At 46.9% G+C, this 18948-nt stretch overlaps 1 protein-coding gene across 2 annotated transcripts in view; it reads left to right on the plus strand.

Annotated features, from left to right (window-relative positions):
- The window catches only part of TEK (TEK receptor tyrosine kinase), a 107525-nt gene extending 89998 nt beyond the window's left edge, over positions 1 to 17527 (plus strand). For both annotated transcript variants that reach the window (XM_070400907.1, XM_070400908.1), the window contains exons 15-23: positions 384 to 594; positions 3124 to 3234; positions 5836 to 6026; positions 6550 to 6663; positions 11235 to 11305; positions 12212 to 12252; positions 13076 to 13172; positions 15615 to 15714; positions 16504 to 17527. In XM_070400907.1, coding sequence (XP_070257008.1) covers positions 384 to 594; positions 3124 to 3234; positions 5836 to 6026; positions 6550 to 6663; positions 11235 to 11305; positions 12212 to 12252; positions 13076 to 13172; positions 15615 to 15714; positions 16504 to 16578 — 1011 coding nt within the window. In that variant the 3' untranslated portion in view covers positions 16579 to 17527. The remainder of the gene's footprint in view (positions 1 to 383; positions 595 to 3123; positions 3235 to 5835; positions 6027 to 6549; positions 6664 to 11234; positions 11306 to 12211; positions 12253 to 13075; positions 13173 to 15614; positions 15715 to 16503) is intronic.
- Positions 17528 to 18948: the final 1421 nt, after the last annotated feature.

Here is an 18948-nt window from a genome sequence, read left to right on the forward strand (position 1 = left end):
TCCACGTCAGGACTGAACACTTGCTCATCCCACAGCAGAGTGTAATGAGTGTACCTACTCAGGTGTAGATACCTCGGGGTCATGCCATGGCAGACATACTGTTACTCCGCTTCCCTCGCTCTGTGCAGACATGGTTAATCGGCTGTGGCATGCCTCCGTGCAGGCATTGCTAATCGGCTGTGGCATGCTTCCCCACCGAGGCCTGGAGTTGTGCCCAGGACGCTCTGTGGACAGCCAGCTCACCAAAATGGGTTTGTTAGGTAACACCCATTTCCACCTCCATTCTAGAATCACATTTCTTTGTTTACCTGGTATGGCTACAACCTTAGAATTATTTTTAAAAAAAACCCTGACATGACACCATGAAAACAATATCTTTCCAGAGGGAAGAGCCAGCTGTGCAGTTCAACTCAGGAACCCTGGCCCTGAACAGGAAGGCCAAGAACAACCCGGACCCCACCATTTACCCAGTGCTGGACTGGAATGACATCAAGTTTCAAGATGTGATCGGGGAGGGGAACTTTGGCCAGGTTCTCAAGGCGCGGATCAAGAAGGACGGGTTGCGGATGGACGCTGCCATCAAGAGGATGAAAGGTCAGTGCGTGGCCAGGTCGAGTCAGCAGTTCAGCAGGGTGGGGAGAAAGCTGGGCTTCCTGTCGCAGCTTCCCTCTGTGGTCTTGCATTCTCTAAGCAAAACATTGGCACCGTGTCAGAGGCAGCTGTTCCGAGCAACTGGAGGTGAGGTTTCCTTTGAGGTCAGCCCGTGATAGGGTCAGGATGTCAACGTGAAGATGAGCTATTTAAACACATTGTCTTGGTTCCTTGGGACACGAGAGCACAGATTCTCTGCCACACACAGATTCTCTGTTAGCAAACCTCTGGGAGCATTGCTGCTTCTCTCAGTGCAGTGGTTCTCAGAATTCAGCGCAGCAGAATCCCCTGGGAGACCGGTTTAAAGGCAGCCCCCTGGGCCCACCCCGCGGTTTCGGATTCAGTAAGTCTGTTGCAAGGCCAGAGAGTCTGCAGTTCCGATCAGTTCCCAAGTGACACCGATGCTGAGGGTTTGGAGGCCACACTTTGCAAACCACTGTTTCGTGGATTGTCTGCATCAAAAGTCCTGGAGACATAGTCAGAAATGCATCGACTCGGGCTTCTCCCAGCCCCGGTTCTGCTCCATTGGCCTTTCTTGGGGGGTACAGGAGAAACCGTGTCCTTAGCTTTCTCTGGGACCCTTCTGCACACGTGAGCTTGAAAGGCACTGATCTCAGATGACAAGAACTAAATCTTCCAGTCGGGTTCATCTCAAGCCTGCTCGGTGCTTCCTGTTTAGCAAGCTTGGGTAATGAACGTCTTCTGAGAAGGCAGAGTCGCTGACGCCCTGGCCACGCTGGCTGTCCTCTCTCCTGTGGCAAACAGTACTCAGAGGATGTGAGGCTGGCCTCTTGCTGCATCGGCTGGGGCAGTGGTGTGTGAGAGTGGGAATGGACTGTCACGCTGGGTTGCTCCGTAATAAGGCTCTCTAAGGTCACTGCTGGGTTTCCTCAGAAACCCAGGACTGAGCAGCACTGAGCCTCGGATGAGAATTAACTCTAATCTTACTCAGTCACACTGCTTTCTGCATTGTTAGAAAACAAACAGCCCTAGCCAGTTTGGCTCAGTGGATAGACCGTTGGCCTGTGAACTGAAAGGTCCCAGGTTCGATTCCAGTCAAGGGCACAGGCCCGGGTTGTGGGCTCGGTCTCCAATGACGGGCTTGCAGGAGGCAGCCGATCAATGATTCTCTCCTATCATTGATGTTTCTATGTCTCGCTCCCTCTTCCTTCCTCTCCAAAAATCAATAAAAATATATTTTTAAAAAAGAAAACAAACAATACCAAATAAGCAAAATATTAACTATGCTTACAAAAAGTAATGTTTCAGTGCACATGTGCATACACACACACACACACACACACACACCTGCTTAGCAGCCTGGAATCCCTTTTTTGTTTTGCTGCCTTAGTCACAGGGAATTTGGGGAGCAGTAAGGATAGTGAGGGAGAGAGGGTATAGGACCTTGTAAAATCAGTTTTGTTGGGGTCTGACCTGAGCCTAACTGTCTACATCATGCCCGTGTGAAGAGGTGAAATAGCTTAACAGCCCCAGGATGTGCAATTTCTGCAGAGAGGTGACACATCCAAACGGGGGACACCCCCACTATAAAGAACGTCACATCTGAAATGCTCCCATGGCACCGGCCCACGGCTGCTGTGGTGTATGTGGACAGGGGTCGCCTGCTCGTTAGTCTTACGGGATCTTTAGCCCAAATGACACAGGGCCGTCATTTTCATGCTCACAGACCCCAGCGCCCTGTTCTTTCTCTAAACACAGTGACCGCACACTGTCACCGACTCGAGGCTGATCTGTTTGGGCATCGATCAGTGGGCCTTCCGCCCAGCCTGCTGGTGCCTGGTGACGCCCCCTCTGCTCCAGGTGCCAGCGGAGAGACAGGGCGACAAGAGATGAATGGAAGTCAGCTTCTATCCTACCAAGCAGCTTCTATCAAACAGTCATTGGGGTTTGAGTTTTTGCGCAGGTCTGGCTTGTGGAAAAGCAGTTAAAATCATGAGCAAAGTGAAGCGTGGGCGTTATTGGTGACGTTTCAATGAAACGTGGCCCTATTCCTCAGCACGTCTGCCTCAGGGTGGAGCTGGAGCTGGAAGAGCTGGAGTCCAGAAGTGGAGGCAGCTCCATCCCCCCTGAGGTCTCTCCCTGGGCATCTGACAGCAAATAACGAACAAGAATATGTTAGTGCAGTGAGTCTCAACCAGAGCTGATTTTTTCCCGGGGAGGCAGTTGGCAATGCCTGGGTACATTTTTGGTTGGGATACTGGTATCTAGTGAGTAGAGGCTAGACATGCTGTGGGACATCCTACTATGCACAGGGCAGCGCCTACAACACCAGTACCAGCCCCAAGTGTCAGCAGTGACACTACTCTTCCTTCGCACCATCTCTGATTTTTCCACAGTTTTCCAGACCTATTGGTGGCCGAGTGCACTCGAGGGCCCCAGGGAGGAGGAGGGACCAGTTGTTTCTGAAGAGGAATGACGGACAGGGGTCCTAACTCTTGACCTTCTTCCCAGAATATGCCTCCAAAGATGACCACAGGGACTTCGCGGGAGAACTGGAGGTCCTCTGTAAACTGGGACACCACCCGAACATCATCAATCTCTTGGGAGCATGTGAACATCGTGGTGAGCTGCTCTTTCCTGACAGGCTTTTTTTTTAAAAAAAAAACAAAAACAGGCAAATTCCACATTGAAATTAGGAAAGAGAATAACCTTACGTTACAGTTTCAATCTCAATGACTAGCCTCAATGATAGACTGTGCCGAGGTTTGGCATCTTTTTGGAGGTAGGATTTAAGGTGGGATCATTTGCCCTCTGATGTGGTTCAGCCATTTCCACCCAAAGGCATCCCTGACTCCCACACGCCCTGTGCTCGCTTATCCAGAAGTTTGCTCAGCTCTCTCTCTCTGCCGGAGCCCTCAGTCCTAGGCAGAGCGAAGGCCTTGGTTCTGGTTAACTGTCTATCTTCTCATCTCCTACCAATCCCATGCAGCTGAGGTTCTAGTTGTCAAATCCATGAATGCCAGCGATCTGTAATATGTAAGCATTTGATAATACTTAGGGCAAACAATCATCATAATAATGAGCTTTATTATTTTCTCAACTTGTACAATTTCCTGTACAATTACAGCGGAGCTTGACAACTACCCTATGTTGCACATGCTCTTAAAGTTCAACCTACATTATTGATTCATATATTTACGGGGCGCTTCGGTTGAGTATGTAATATATTATTAATTTAAATGTTTATTGAGAGACACCTCTGCATGCCATCTGGGTTGGTGGTTCGGAATCTATGCTTACACTCAATTTCTCGTGGAAAAGTTTTCTCCTACAAAAAAGCTCCACAGAGTAATTATTTACAAACTTGACAGCCTCTTGTTGACTTTGCAGCACAAAACCAACAATGGAAAAGAGACTATTTCCTTTTCCTCAATTTATTAAACTAAAAATACTGGTGAGGCAGACAATACATCACTCTGCAATCTAATAGGGTGTCATTCTGAAAGTCAGAGCATGTCCCTTACGTTAGAGAATGGAGTAATGACATTTATTTCTGAGCCACTTCCTGAAAACAGTCATCAGCATGGGGCAACAGTAAATGAAAGTTAAAAAAAAATAACCAACAACAGAAAAATATATCTTTTTAAATTTTGCTCTATTGTCACATTACGAGAGGGGTGGGGAATGTCCGGCCCTCGGGCCGTATAAGGCCCACGAAATCATTTGGTCTGGCCCTGCCAAGGGATTGAGGGTGAATTAATTAAATGTTTGACCAAATATAGCAGGCTAATTTTTAAGTAGATAATTTCATATGGTCCGTGAATGATGTTATAAATATCCAAATGGCCCTTGGCAGAAAAAAGGTTCCTCCCCCCTGCATTAGGGTGTAATTGATTGGTTCTTAAGGTTTATAATTCAGTAAAGAAGTGAGAAAGCATATTCATACCAGGAACTATGTATATCTTTTCTTACAGTCAACAGGATTCAGTGCTAGAAAATTTTTTTATTTTGGCCAGAAATTTAATTTCTTAGAATACCTTTTAAGTTCAGAATCATTCCACATTTTAAATTTAGTTATATCAAAGGTATTAGCCCTAAAAAGATAGTAAAACCGCTCTACTTTTCACTGGCTCTAAAGATCAATGTTTTATCAAAAAATATTGTTTTTTATTAAAAGAAAAATAACCAATTGAATAAAAAATAAGACAAGGGACCATAATGTGTTCTAAAAACCATTGTTTTATTTGTGTGTTTTTTCTGGTCTCTTTAAGCAAATTGCAACCTCTGACACTGGGCTCTGCGGCCCAGTGACTGGCAGTAAGGTGACTTGGTGTGGGTTTTAGGCAGGAGCAGAAGGTTGGGGAGAGTAAGCTACTAGCTGTGGGTTCTTCTGCTGTGGATATTTAATCATTGTTTAGTTGTCTTCATTTGTTTTTTAAAATAACCTCAAGAATAGTAGAGACACACTGAAATAACATGGCTGGCTCATATTAGGTTCTCAACCAGATTGAATAAAAAAATAAAAGATGAAGTGGCCCTAGCCTGTTTGGCTCAGTGGATAGAGCGTTGGCCCGAAAACTGAAGAGTTCCAGGTTTGATTCCAGTCAAGGCACGTACCTCAGTTGCAGGCTCAATCCCCATCCCTGGTTGGGATGCGTGGGGGAGACAACCAATCGATGTGAATGTCTCACATTCTCTCTCTCTCTCTCTCTCTCTCTCTCTCTCTCTCTCTCTCTCTCTCTTCCCCTCCTCCTTCCCTCCCTTTCTCCCTCCCTCCCCCACTCCCCACCTTTACCCCTCTCATTCTCTCTAAAAAAAAATCAATGAAAAATATCTTTGGGTGAGGATTGACAAAAAATAAATAAACAAAAAAAGATGATGTGGACTGGCTGCCTTACATGCCCTGGAAACAAATGCTTTAATTTCCCGAGACTGTTACTACAGAGTAGGTGGAAACATTCAGGAAGCTGCCATGTTAGTCGCATTTGGTGGGAGAGGGGAGGGGCGGGGAAGAGGGGCACCTTGGTCTCCTAGGCACTCTTCAAGTATGGCAGGAGGTATTGCTTCTCGCCCTGCTGTCCCAGCAGTACCGAGGTTGGTCCCACTAGATATGTTACTTGTACATGACAAGTTTCAGAAGCAACTTCCAAGGGCCATAGCACATCTCAGAAATTTCGAGCTTTTTAGGCCCCCTGGTAAGGGTGTCTCTCCCCTTCCCCACAGGCTACCTGTACCTGGCCATCGAGTATGCCCCCCACGGCAACCTCCTGGACTTCCTGCGCAAGAGCCGTGTGCTGGAGACCGACCCGGCCTTCGCCATCGCCAACAGCACCGCCTCCACGCTGTCCTCCCAGCAGCTGCTCCACTTTGCCGCAGATGTGGCCCGGGGCATGGACTACTTGAGCCAAAAACAGGTTTGTCATGAGGAACTTTTCTTGGGACATCTTTCCTTGGAAATGCTCTCTAGAATCAGTTTAAATTTGTACGTTTTTCCCCAGTCAACCTCTCTTCTCTAATTCCTCTTACAATCTCCCTAATTTTAGTCTCCTTGTTAAGATTCCATCTATTTATATAGGTGTTAACGCTCAGCACGGGCAATATATTTATCTAGTGAATGTCACCATATGTATTTGGTGAAGTTCCTTAAGCCGTCTTAGCCCAAATAATGCTCATAGCAGAGGACTTACATGGCAACAGGGAGATTTAATGACCTGGTTTCCCCCCTGAAATACGTCTCCCAAGATTTGGTGGAATCCACTGAGGGCTTTAGGGAGCAACTTCAAGGGAACTAGATTCTGGTGACATTTAAAAACCCATTTCATCCTAACCTCTCATCGCTAGTTCCCAAAGTGCTGGCCCCCAGGGCATGGTACTAACAACATGACTTGAAAAAGCAAAGATGATGCTGGAAATACATGACGTTTTTTGAAATTTCAGTTTATCCACAGGGATCTGGCTGCCAGGAACATCTTAGTTGGTGAAAACTATGTAGCCAAAATAGCCGATTTTGGATTGTCCCGAGGTCAAGAAGTTTATGTGAAAAAGACGATGGTGAGTTCCAAACAGACCCACTAACGCTTTTCCCAAGGCTCCTTCCCACCCTGATGTTGTTGCTCTAAGACCACTGCTCTGCAGTGACCGAGGTGTCTACTGTGGACCCCAGGAGATACACCCTGGCCCCACAAACATCCTTTCTAAGTTTTGATTCCTAACATGACTAGAGGATCCAAACTACCAGCAAAAAAGCCAGTATCGCAGGTGGCCGGGTCCTCACTCACATGAGCCTCGCGGTGTAGGGCTCAGCTCTGGATCCGGCCAGACCCTGTGGGAGGAGCTCCCACAATCTCCTTCCATGCACAGCAAACATGGAAGAGGCAAAAAAAGACACTGAGCATATTTTCCAAATATAAGGAAAGTCAATTAACGAGGTTCCCAAATCACACGGAGCCCCAGGGAGAAACTCGGGACTTCCAAAGGCCCACAGATTCCCCTCTTCGCAAAAAGTTCCCCACGCCCCCTTCAAGCCCAAATCAATCAAATCCACGTTCTCCTAATGAGACCCATTCTCCCAAACAGTAATATTTACCTCGTGTCAGATCCCGGGAGAACCTAACCACAGTGTTAGCAGAAGTGAGAAGTTGGACCTCATTCTGCTTTTGTTGCCCACCCTGGAATCAGAAAGCCCTGGAAATGCCACATTCCTGGGTATTCGTACTGTGCCAGTGTTTTTGGTGAAGGGGTTTTTGACCCCCCCCCTCCTACTCCCCAGAATAGAAATTAGGGTAGAAGGAGAAACAGATTCAAAGGGGGTTTACTGAAACAAGGGGGGAGGGGGGGAGGAGCTTATGCATCAAGGGAGCACCCACTGATGAAGAATATGGCTCCCCGGCTGCTGGGGGCCTGGCTTGGGGCTAGGCTCTCCATGCAGGCCCGTGGAGATTTCTTTGTCCTCCAGGTAAGCCCCCTCCCGTGGGCTGGCTCTGACTGTCACAGGGGCAGACACACTGGCATGGGGAGTGCCTGAAGAGAACTTTGAATCTTAGCTGGGAGAGGCTCATAAAGTAACTGAAGAGCATTCCTCTGTCTTCAGGGAGGCTCAGCGGTCTCCCCAGCAGCATGCCACCACCCCTGCTTCCCCTGAGGCTGGGCTGCGGGGCTCGGGGTGGCAGTTCCTGTTGTCCTTGCATGTGCTTGCGGGGTCACTCAGTGGCTAGCTCTCCCTTTTCGAGGCCTGATGAGCATTGCCCGGGCTTGGCGCTCCTGGGACGGCTCCAGTTTTCCTGTGATACAGAGGCTGTTTGTACTTTGGGGCTCCCCTATTGCCTCAACATGGCTCAGGTTTCAGAGTTTATCCTCCAACGCAGGCTTCCTTTCTTTTCAATGCGCTTATTTTAGTGGCTGACAAGATAACACAGAAACAAGATTCAAGAATGCTTTGAAAAGGAAATGACCTGTAGTTCACCACCGTGACACTTTTTTTCTATTTTTTACTTATTGCCTCCCACAAGCATCCATGTTTTCACAGTTACAGTCACAGTGAACGGAGCCACTCAGACCTTTCCACGCCCTTTCTTGTTCAGGGTTTGAAGTGGGGTCCCTTTGGCCCTTAGAGACACCACCCAACCTGTCACCTTCTGAAGCCACAGGTGCCTCCCTGAGGAGTAGCTCCCTAAGCTTTTCAGAATTTGTCCCTCTCAAAGCAGATGTTTCTCTGCTGGGCTTGTCTTTAAGGTAGCAGGACCCACCACCCACTGCTCCACTTCCCCCCTCCCCATCCTGTGCCACCTGCAAGTCTCCGTCTCCCTCACAGAATCCCTTTTCTCGCTTCGCTTCTGCATTTGGGTGCCATGGTCCCTAGATGAGGGGTGGAGGGATGAGTACAAGTTATCCCACAACCTACTCACTTTATTTGGATGCTCTCAGATGTCCAAGGCGATTGCTGGTTTGCTTGGTATTTCATAAAGAGCAGGGATTTGTGGAGTCTTGGGGAGGTTACGAGGAATTCTTAAAGGAACAGAGCACTGTTTGGGGCTTAACTCTATTTCCTAATGGCAGGGCAGTGTTCCCTGGTGGCATGGGGTCAGTGGAGGAAGGATACAGGGATGAAGAAAGCAGCGGAGGAAAGGAGAAGGGATTGGAGAGGCTGGCAAGGTCCTTGCAAGAAGGGTGCAATGTAGAAAGACACCACCGGAGGGCAGAGTGGCTACTTTCTCTGGCCCATTTAAGTCAGATTTTCAACTTGCACTTTAGAACCAGCTGGGGAGCTTTTTAAAAATACAGATGCGGAGCCCGGCTGCTTAGATATGCTGACTTAGTTGTTCTGCATCTCTGTGTGTGTGTCTGTGTGTTTTTTTTTTTAAAAACCCCAGGTGATCCTTATATAGGAAGTGTTGCCAACTAATGTACTAAGTGACATGGGATTTTATTTTCATTGATTAACATATGCTTCCCCTCATAATTGATTTTTTTTTTACTACAATGTTTTGTACTTTGTGCTAAGTTTGGAGATAAAGTAAGTCATACACAGTCTCCACCTTCAAAGAGCTCACAGGTAAACACAATGAACAACTGTCATCATTAACACATGCCGAGGGGCAGGAAAGCACATGCCATGGGAACACAGAGGACGCACAGCCAGGTGAGCCTATGGAAAATCATGGAAGGCTTCCTGGAGGAGGCTGAGTTGCAGTGGATATTAAGTAGATAGCAGAGATGTGAGAATGGATTCGATGATCTGGAGGTGCAGGATGTCTAAAAGCCTTGAGGCAAAGGGAAGTGTGAGACATTTTGGGAATTAGGTAATTCATTATGGCTGGAGTGTCACGCTGAAAAGAGAGTTAAAGATTCAAGGTTGGGGGAGGAAGAAGGGATAGTGTCTTCTTGAAAAACCTTGAATTCCAGCTAAGGATTTGGGATTCAACTAAGGATTTGGGATGTTGGGACAATAGGGACATGGAGAAATTTTAAGGAAAGGCACCACGTGGCTGTACTTGCCATTTGGAGTGACACTCTGCTTGTGGTGTGGAGAACAGACCCTTAGGGAGAGGAGGGTGCCATCTGGTAAAAGGTGACGGTGGCCTGACCCTCGGTGATAGCAGTGGGGACAGATAGCTGTGGACAGATCTGAAACAGGTGAAAAAATGAAAAGTGCACAAGGAAATTAGTAGTTAGGAGGTATGAAGTCAGAAGCCACCAGGGAAGAGAAAGCAAAGTCAGAACAGAGAATGTAGGAACTATTTCCAGTCCTTAGCTGTGCTGGGGGAAGAGAACTAGACTAGCAGGTAGGGATGTGGGTGGGGTGGTGTACTATGAAGGGAGGTGGAATGTTGAGAGTACTGAAGATGTAGATGTGACAAAGGACACTTCTATAGCTGAGCCTCAAAGTATGAAATTCCTATTCAGGATTTATGAGCAGGAATAGCTTCACAAAGACCTGGGAGAGAACTGAGCTTGCAGGCACGATCCTGGGCAGCGCTGGGCTCATGGGTGGGTGGTCTGGGAGGACGCCTGCTCCAGTGTCAGGGGGCTGAGGAAGAGCCCCTAAAAGACTCCTGACTTTGTCCCACCCAGCGAATGTGGCTGAAATGCCACGGTCAGCACCTGGACAAATCCCTGGCACAGGCATCTCTCTCTCAATAGGTTCATAGGATCCCTGGTTGGGTGGATAGGAAGAGAGCCCCAAATCAGAGCAAAATTGAGGAAACTAGGAATAAAACTCAGAAGTCACACTCCCCAATGTCTAGTCCGCATCAAATTTTTCTAAGACTGGACTCAATAAGCCAGAAAATGGGGATAGCCTAGAGGGCCAGGCCCCCAAAGTGTGAGTGAGTGTTTCTCACCCCACCTCCAAACCCCGTGTAAACCATGAGGTCCTTCCCTCCGCTGGTGGTACATCTGCACCCCGCTCCTTGTGGCCTGCCATGCTCTCTCCTCCCCCGCCCACCCGAGCCGCCTACACATCTCAGAACCAAGCTTGAAGTCACCGCCTCTGGAAACTCTTCCCCCACCTCCTGCATCGCCTTCGCTTTCCCACGTTACAATTTCAGTCTCGGTTTCTATGCCGTGTCTCCCCTTTCAAACCTCTGAGTGTCTGTGAGAGTCACAAATTGAATAAAACAATGGCCCTGGGTGGTGTAGCTCAGTGGTCAAGGGCATATACCTGGGTTGCAGGTTTGATCCCCAGCCCTGGTCGGGGTGTGTGTGGAAGGCAACCAATCAATGTGTCTCTCTCACATTAATGTTTCTATCTCTTCCCTCTCTCCCCTACTCTCTTTACAAATCAGTGGGAAAAATAGCATTGGGTGAGGGTTAATGAAAAAAAAAAATGAAAGGAATAAGTGACTACAAGTACACACATACACTCACATGCAAACCCATTTTAGTTCATGTAAAACTGCAGTAGGACCCCTGGAGGTAAGTAGGACTTACATTACTTGTAGGTCTTTGAATTTGAAATCACACTTGTAGGTGGAACATATTCAAACAACAGCTCCTGAGCCTTCATTCCTTGTGTCTTTGGAGCTCACATACGGCTCCCTGGGCCTGAGTGAGCCCCGCCTCGGGGAAGCCAGCCTCATGCAGGGTCCTTCCTGCCCAAGTGCATCTCCCTTTGTTCTCTGCAGGGGCGGCTCCCAGTGCGCTGGATGGCAATCGAGTCCCTCAATTACAGCGTCTACACAACCAACAGTGACGTGTGAGTATGCCTCTTGTCTCTCTGGGAGCAAAGCTACTCAGTACATAAAGTCATAGACTAAATGGAGCCAGACTGGCAGGGTCCGGGGTGGTGTCACGGAGGGAGGCTTGGGTTTCCTTCTGCTGGTCAAGGACAGACCTCGTGGCCAAGGCTTGATGTCCAGAGAAGCAAGGGGCTCGCTGGCCCCCCTCCGGGGTTCCACTTCCAGACTGGGCTTGGTGCCTGAGACCCAGATAGCTGCTGAGGGTCAGGGCTGGCCGGGGTCGCCCGGGAGACCACTTCCCTTGCGGGCTGCAGTGACAAGGCTCGGGCTGATGGTGGAAGGAAGGGGTGGGATTGAGACTTAGACCATCTTACCCACATGCCCTATTTTCAGGAGGAAAAACTGAGGCCGTGAGGGTTGGGGGGACTTGTTCAGGGCATTTTCTTATGCTGGGTGAGGAGGAGGTGGCAATTACTGTGCCCGCACTGTGTGCAGGGCGCCTTTGAGGCATTATCTCACATCTTGTCTGCATAGCTCAGAGGTAGAAGTTGTCATCCCCACTTTCCGAATCATATACGAAGGCCTGAGGGTGCAGTAACTTATCCCAGGTTGCATGAGCATCAGGTGGCGGAGGTGGGATTTAACGCCAATTTGTCTGGCCTAGAATTTGACCTGCTTCCCATAGCACCACCTGTACTCTCCGCCTGAAGTAAGTGGGGCTCCGGCAGGACCGGCCATTTCCCTGTTACAATCCCCCCCAGACCAGGAGGAGAGGAGCACGTGCTGTGTGCATGGGCCCGTCCCAGCGAGCAGACACTTAGCACTCTCTCTTCGGAGGGTCAGTCCTCCTGGCTGTGGGCAGACAATGACTGCTTTAGCGCTTTAAGGATGCTGATGATTGCTCTCCCACTTCCCGTCCGCAGATGGTCCTACGGAGTGTTACTGTGGGAGATTGTGAGCCTAGGTGAGTATCCGGGTGTGTCTCCCAGTGCCCCTCACTGTGGACCCCACAGGGACCATCTGTACGCGGTGCCACCAGATGTCACTTGGAAACAGAGCCGTGTGGGTTTCCACGTGTGAGTGGGTTTTAGTCCCATGTTTCTCCATATCTGATGTCACGTGTAATTGTAACAACCTGGTGGCTATGAACTCTGTTATAGGTTAATTGTCCCCGCTTGTGCAAAGGTGTCAGCTCTTCCAGGTTTATTTCCACAACATCAAGGTGGTATGATGTAGTCGAGTAAAAACTCACATTTTGACGGCTACTGAATAGCCTGTGAGAGTGTGCATGCCCCAAAAAATAAATTTCACATTCACCATGACCCCAGTTTTAAATATTACACTTTAAAAGACTGGAAGGACTACAGAGAAGGGTAATAAAAGCTACTGTTTTTTCTTCATGCTTTTTAATATTTTCCAAGTTTTCTACAACTGTGTATGTTTTCAGATTTAAAATTAGGAGCTATTGTAGATAAAACAAGAATTACGTAATGTAACTACTTCCAGTTAGGAAAAAGATACACCTGGTTGATACGATGGGTGTGCTGTGTGCAACAGACTTGGAAAGCAGTAGCGCTGTGAGGTAGGACGTGGATCTTAGCACTGTGGTGCCATCCGTAGCCCAAGGCCAGCTTTGATTGCGGTGGGTGTGCTCAGAGAGGAAGGTCATGCTGGGTGTGCACCCTGACACACTCTTCCTTCTCCCAGTCTCTTGGCTTCTGAGCCCCTGGGCAGACTTTGGCTTCTGCACGGGAGGGGCTGAGGGCACGGTGTTTCCTGTCTTCCAGGCGGCACCCCCTACTGCGGGATGACGTGTGCAGAGCTCTACGAGAAGCTGCCGCAGGGCTACAGACTGGAGAAGCCCCTGAACTGTGACGATGAGGTGTAAGTCGGGCCTGTCCGAGGGCCATTTATCTTCGCCTCCCTGCTGCCTGTTTCGTGGGTAGAGAGATCCCAGGGAAGGGATTATCTCACTCCTGCACATATACATATACCTTCATGCATGCACACACTCATGGAGGTCACAAAGAGCAGCGATAATGGGGTTCTTTACCCTAAGCTGGTTGTGCAATGGCAGGGAGGAGGAGGGTTCCAGGCATGGAAATCCAGGAGGAACTGAAGGAGACAGTTCTTGGGAAGGCTGAAGATGAGGTCAGCAAAAGCAGAAAAGATCCAAAAGTGATGACATTATTCACAAATAAATGTATGCAATCTTGAGATGGACTCTGGGGATAGAATTTCAGAGCTGTTACATTAAGGAAGATGGATTTTTCTTCATGGGATTTCGCTTCTATAAAGATTACTTCCCACGGTAAAACTTACTCCGGGGGGAAGAATGATGAACTTCAGCGATAGTGGAATTCCCACGCTGGGCTAAGGGAGAAGCTACCTAACTGGTGTGATTTGAAGGGTGGAAGGCTCTAGGTGGAATAAATAATTTATGTCTAAGCTGAGCCACTTCCAAGAGTGAAAGGGGGGTAATTAGGTTCCCGGCACAAAAGACACAACCTCTTCCGTCCTGGGCAGACCTTCTGGTATGTGAACCATCACTGGACCAAGTCTCCAAAATGCCACCTTTGAGATTCATCCCATGAGGAGTGAGCTTTCTCAGTTATTATGAAACTTCTGTTAAAGTACAAACAGTTCTAGAATCCTTGACACTCAAGGCCAATGGCGGAGAGTCTGTGCACATTAGGTCCCCGGAGGCACTTGTTCAGTATGTGAAATCTTGAACCCCACTCCCAGGCATTGGTTCAGAGGGTCTAGTGTGGGTTCCCAGAATCTGCATCCTGATAATGCAGGTAGTTCTGGCCACATCTGAGAAAGCACTGCCTTCGACCATGCTTCCTAAGCTATGTTTATGGAACATGCAAGACGTTAATAAATAACACAGGGAGAAAGGAATTTGGGGGTCAGTTATACTAGTATTTAGGAAGTGTTGTGCTAAACCTGGTTAAACAGGTTTTTTGTTTACTTGTTTTTAAATATATATATATATATACATACATATATATATATATATGTATATGTATATTTTTTATTGATTTCAGAAAGAGAGAAACATCAATGATGAGACAGAATCATTGATCGGTTGCCTCCTGCATGCCCCCCTCCTGGGGATCAAACCCACAACCCGGGCATGTGCCCTGACCAGGAATCGAACCGTGACCTCCTGGTTCATAGGTTTCTGGGCTGACCAGCAGCCCCTGAATGATGGATGAACAGATTACTCAGAAACGGTTTGATTGTGCAAGAGAGGACTAAGGGGCCCCTGGCTTTAGTAGCCAGAGCAGCCTCCATTGCCAGCCTAGTTAGCCTCTCATTGCAGTTTTTATCTTTAGATACAAGCAGTAGGGTGGGTAATCTTGGGAGAACATGTGTATTTACATTGTCCTCTAGGCAAGGGCATCCAAGGATTAAGCATAAGGATTCCAGTAAACACCCAGGGGTCTGCACATGCACAGGCTTGTTTGGAAAGGTCAAGGAATAATTAGGGGCGCCGCCTTCAACACTCCCCTAAGTTGGAATTCTGATGAACAGGGCAGGTGGCCTTCCACACACTTCCCTTTTATCAGAATGTCCTCCTTACAACTTTCCAACCAAGTCTCTTGTGTTCCCCAACACATAGGTCGATGCTCAACCACTGAGCCACACCAGCCAGGCTGTTTGCTTGTTTTTAATGGCAGGATTTCTCAAGATTTTACTAGCTGAGCCCTTAGAGCAGTGGTTCTCAACCTTGGCCGCACATTAGAATCACCTGGGAATCTTTAAAATCCCGATTTCTGGGTCTCATCCTCCGGAAATTCTGTTTCTTTGTTACTAATGTTGTGGCCCCACCCAATAACAAAGAAACGGAATTTCCAGAGGATGAGGCCCAGAAATCAGGATTTTAAAAAGATTCCCAGGTGATTCTAATGTGCAGCCAAGGTTGAGAACCACTGCCTTTGCACACTTACTTGAGCTCAAAGCCATTTTAAAAAATGAAACACTAATACTTTGAGAGATGGAGTATTCCAAGGAAAATGCTGCCCTAGAGACATAACTCAGTTCTGTCCAAAAGATCAGAAGAGCTGAGGCCAAGATCCCCAGGCATGGTACCCAGGGTGGGCGTCAGATCTACGGGGAGAGGAAAGAGGGCTTGGACAGGGAGGCGAGAGGCTTAACAGGAGCTTCCCAGTGCTGTACCCCCATCTCCTGCTGCCTAAGGTTACTGACCGGGGGTTGCATGGCCACATTCTCTTCTCTTATTTCCATGCTCTGCACCTGGCCAGGCCCAGGACTGCAGCACAGGCACTGAGTTAACCCTTTGACTCTTCATTTTCAAAGGTATGATCTAATGAGACAGTGTTGGAGGGAGAAGCCATACGAGAGGCCCTCATTTGCCCAGATTCTGGTGTCCTTAAACCGGATGTTAGAAGAACGAAAGGTGAGTATGGAGTTCAGTGAGGGGCTCTTTCATTGGAATTCCTCATGTGCCCAGTGTGGCGAATAAAAAAGTCTGATGCGATTTAACAAGTTCTTCTGGGCACAGCCCTAGGTATTATAGGGGCACAAAAGATGTGGCCCCAACCTCGAGAAGATACAGTTTGGGAGGAGATAAGATCTCTATACAAGATATAGTCACACACAGAACAACATATAAAATTAACCTATTGAGTTAGAAGGAATCTTAAATCTTATCAGCCTGGCCCTTTAATTTTATAGACGAGGAAACAGACTCAGAGGTGAAGGTGACTTGACCAAGGGCACACAGCAGGCAACACCAGAGCATGGTCTGCAGGAAGAAGGTAGCTGGCTCGATGTATCTGGAGTTTAAAAGATGAATCTAAATCAGGGAGATAGATGTTGACGTCATCAAAACCCAAGTGGTGATTAAACCAGAACGAGATGCAGATTTGATGACACAGGTGCTGTGAAGGTGAGAAGTGGGCAGAGGCAGGGGCCTTAGCAGCCAAAACACTTCAGGAGGGACCAGTGAGAGACAGTGAGAAAGGAAAGCTCAGAAACAGGGGAAGTGAGAGGAACATTTACTGGCAGAAGTCAAGGGGTACATACAGTCCAGAAAGAAAGCTGTCAAATACAAAAGGAACCAAGGACAGAAAAGGGTCCCCCCCAAATACCTGGTGTTTGAATGGAAACAAGCAAAGGACAGCAGAGAGTTGCTGTGACTGCCCCCGTGGAGGCGGCCGCCTCTGAGCCACTCTTGTTCTTCCAGACCTACGTGAATACCACGCTGTATGAGAAGTTTACCTACGCAGGGATCGACTGCTCTGCTGAAGAAGCGGCCTAGGGCAGGCCTCCATCATCTATGTATTCTGTCGCCCCTTCACGGGCACCAGAGACCCTTGACAGCCAAGACAGCAAGCGAGCCTGTGCCAAGGGAGGAGATGGAGAACAGTGGAGTGTGTATACTGCTGGATGTCTGGGACTTTCACACGAAGACCCGTGTGTGAAGCTACAGCACACTCTGACTCTACATAGAACTGTACATACTGTTTTGAGTAAGAATGGGCTGAACTCAGAATGCCCGTTTGTGGTTTCATATGCAATAATATATTTTTCTAAATATGTGGACTTTAAAGACAGGTGTGAAAGTACAATGACTGTAATGCATAACTCATTATTGTCCTAGATATTTTTTATATTTACCTTTATATTGAATCCTCTAAAATGTCTTGCTGTATAGAAGTAAAATATTGTTAACAAACCTAACACTGACCCTGAGAGCACAGGTAAGAAAAGTATGGCAATTGTAGGAGTCTTAATAGGACATGGGTTAACATTAAAGAGACGGGAAAGTCCAGGTGATGACATGGAAAGCAGATTCTGTCTCTAAGGCTTCTCCCTCGCCGGTAGCAGCCATCCAATTTCAGTCATTTGACAACATGCTTAGTGCCCATCAGTCTGTCCAGAACATTAACATCTAAAAATAGACTTAAGTCTCATTCCTTACATGCCTAAAACCTTTGGACATGTATAAATAAGTTTGAATGATAAATGAATGGGATTTGGTTTTTGTTTCTCTGGTAACATTGATTTGTGTATTTGAAGACATTACAATAGGAAGCCTGGAGTTACATTTGGGAGACATGTGACATTTATCATGTCAAATTAACATACCTAATGTATTGCACATTGTAAAAACTTTGTTTTGACCCGTCGTACGTTTACTGTTTATACTGTAGGCACATGTTACACTGAGATCATGTAGTAAGTGAATAAATGTCTTGCCTACCCACTGTTTTGCCCAGCAATGTGTCTCATAGGTGTTTCCAAATGTCTGCATTGTACTTTATAGAAAAACACCTTAAATCGTCATTCTCTAACTTGTCAGTAACATGCCTGTAGAGCAGTTGCTGGAATTCTCCATTAGGCATGGTATGTCAAGCCCACCGATTGGAAACGTCTTCCAGAATGTTCTACTGTCTAGTCCGTGTTCTTGCACCAGAGCAGCACCTCACTGGGAGTGGTCCAATGAGAACCCAGGGCTTAGTGCTGGATTCCCTTCTAATTGTGTGATGATGCTAAACAGTCAACCTACCGCCTACACTTCCACGTTCCTGCCATCTAACCCACTGTATGCATTCAGCAGCAAGGACAAGGAAACTGAGTTTACCCAAAGGATCTTCATTCACAACAGCATATTCAAGGGGAGACAGAGGAAAAGGCAAGACTGCTGCTAGGCCACTGATTTAACCAGTAAGTGGAACCTCGAATGAAGAGCCGTTGAAAATATGTCTAAATACACTTGACCCTTGAACAATGTGGTGGGCGATTAGGGGTGCCAATCACCTGTGTAGTTAAAAATCCATGTATATAATATTTGACTTTCCCCCAAATAATCTGTCAACCTGAGGCCTTACTGATAAACAGTCAATGAACACATATTACATATGTATTAATACTGTATTACAATAAAGTAAGCTAGAGAAAATTTAAGAAGAAAGTCATAAGGAAAAATACATTTATAGTCTTTGTTTTAAAAAAACAAAACTCTATGTGTAAGTGGACCCATGCAGTTCAAACCCCTATTGTTCAAGAGTCAACTGCATACAACAGTTCCTTTTGCTTTTCACCCAAATTATGTAGTATGTAGACATACTCCTGGTTACTCTTGGTTTGCATGTACACAGAACTGAACAAGAATAAGATCTGAAAATACAGATAATTTTGAATATAGTTTTAGAAAGCACAATAAGGTTTTTTCCTATTATAGTTGGGTTTTATCTATTTAAAATAATTAAAAATTCCATCATTATGACTTTATCTCATATCAAGTATATGACAAAAGAGATGGCTAAGTACTATGGTAGCAAGAAAAAGGTATTCAGTGATAATTAAATTCTTATAAATTCAAAATACCCACACAGCAAACCTAAGGTATGCTTCCTGAGGGCATGTCACAGTCAACTATCAGAAGGTGACCAATTCCCTTTGGTGTCAAGCTACACCACCCATCATTCTGTGACTCATCTACACCATGTCAAAGGAACCTCTGTAGTCTTGTAGCATGTTGCCAGATTAATATTGAAGATCATGGACTTTTACTCAAAGGGAAATTGTCAAATTGAATAAAGCCATTTAGTTTCCACATTACCAAAGAGCAATTAAGAAAGAAAGACCCTCCTCAAAGAGATTAGACACTTCAGGTATTGGGAAT

This window comes from Myotis yumanensis, unplaced genomic scaffold (genome assembly GCF_028538775.1).
Source record: "Myotis yumanensis isolate MYYU_CA2020_CCGP unplaced genomic scaffold, mMyoYum1.0.hap1 SCAF_21, whole genome shotgun sequence".
Classification (NCBI taxonomy): domain Eukaryota; kingdom Metazoa; phylum Chordata; class Mammalia; order Chiroptera; family Vespertilionidae; genus Myotis; species Myotis yumanensis.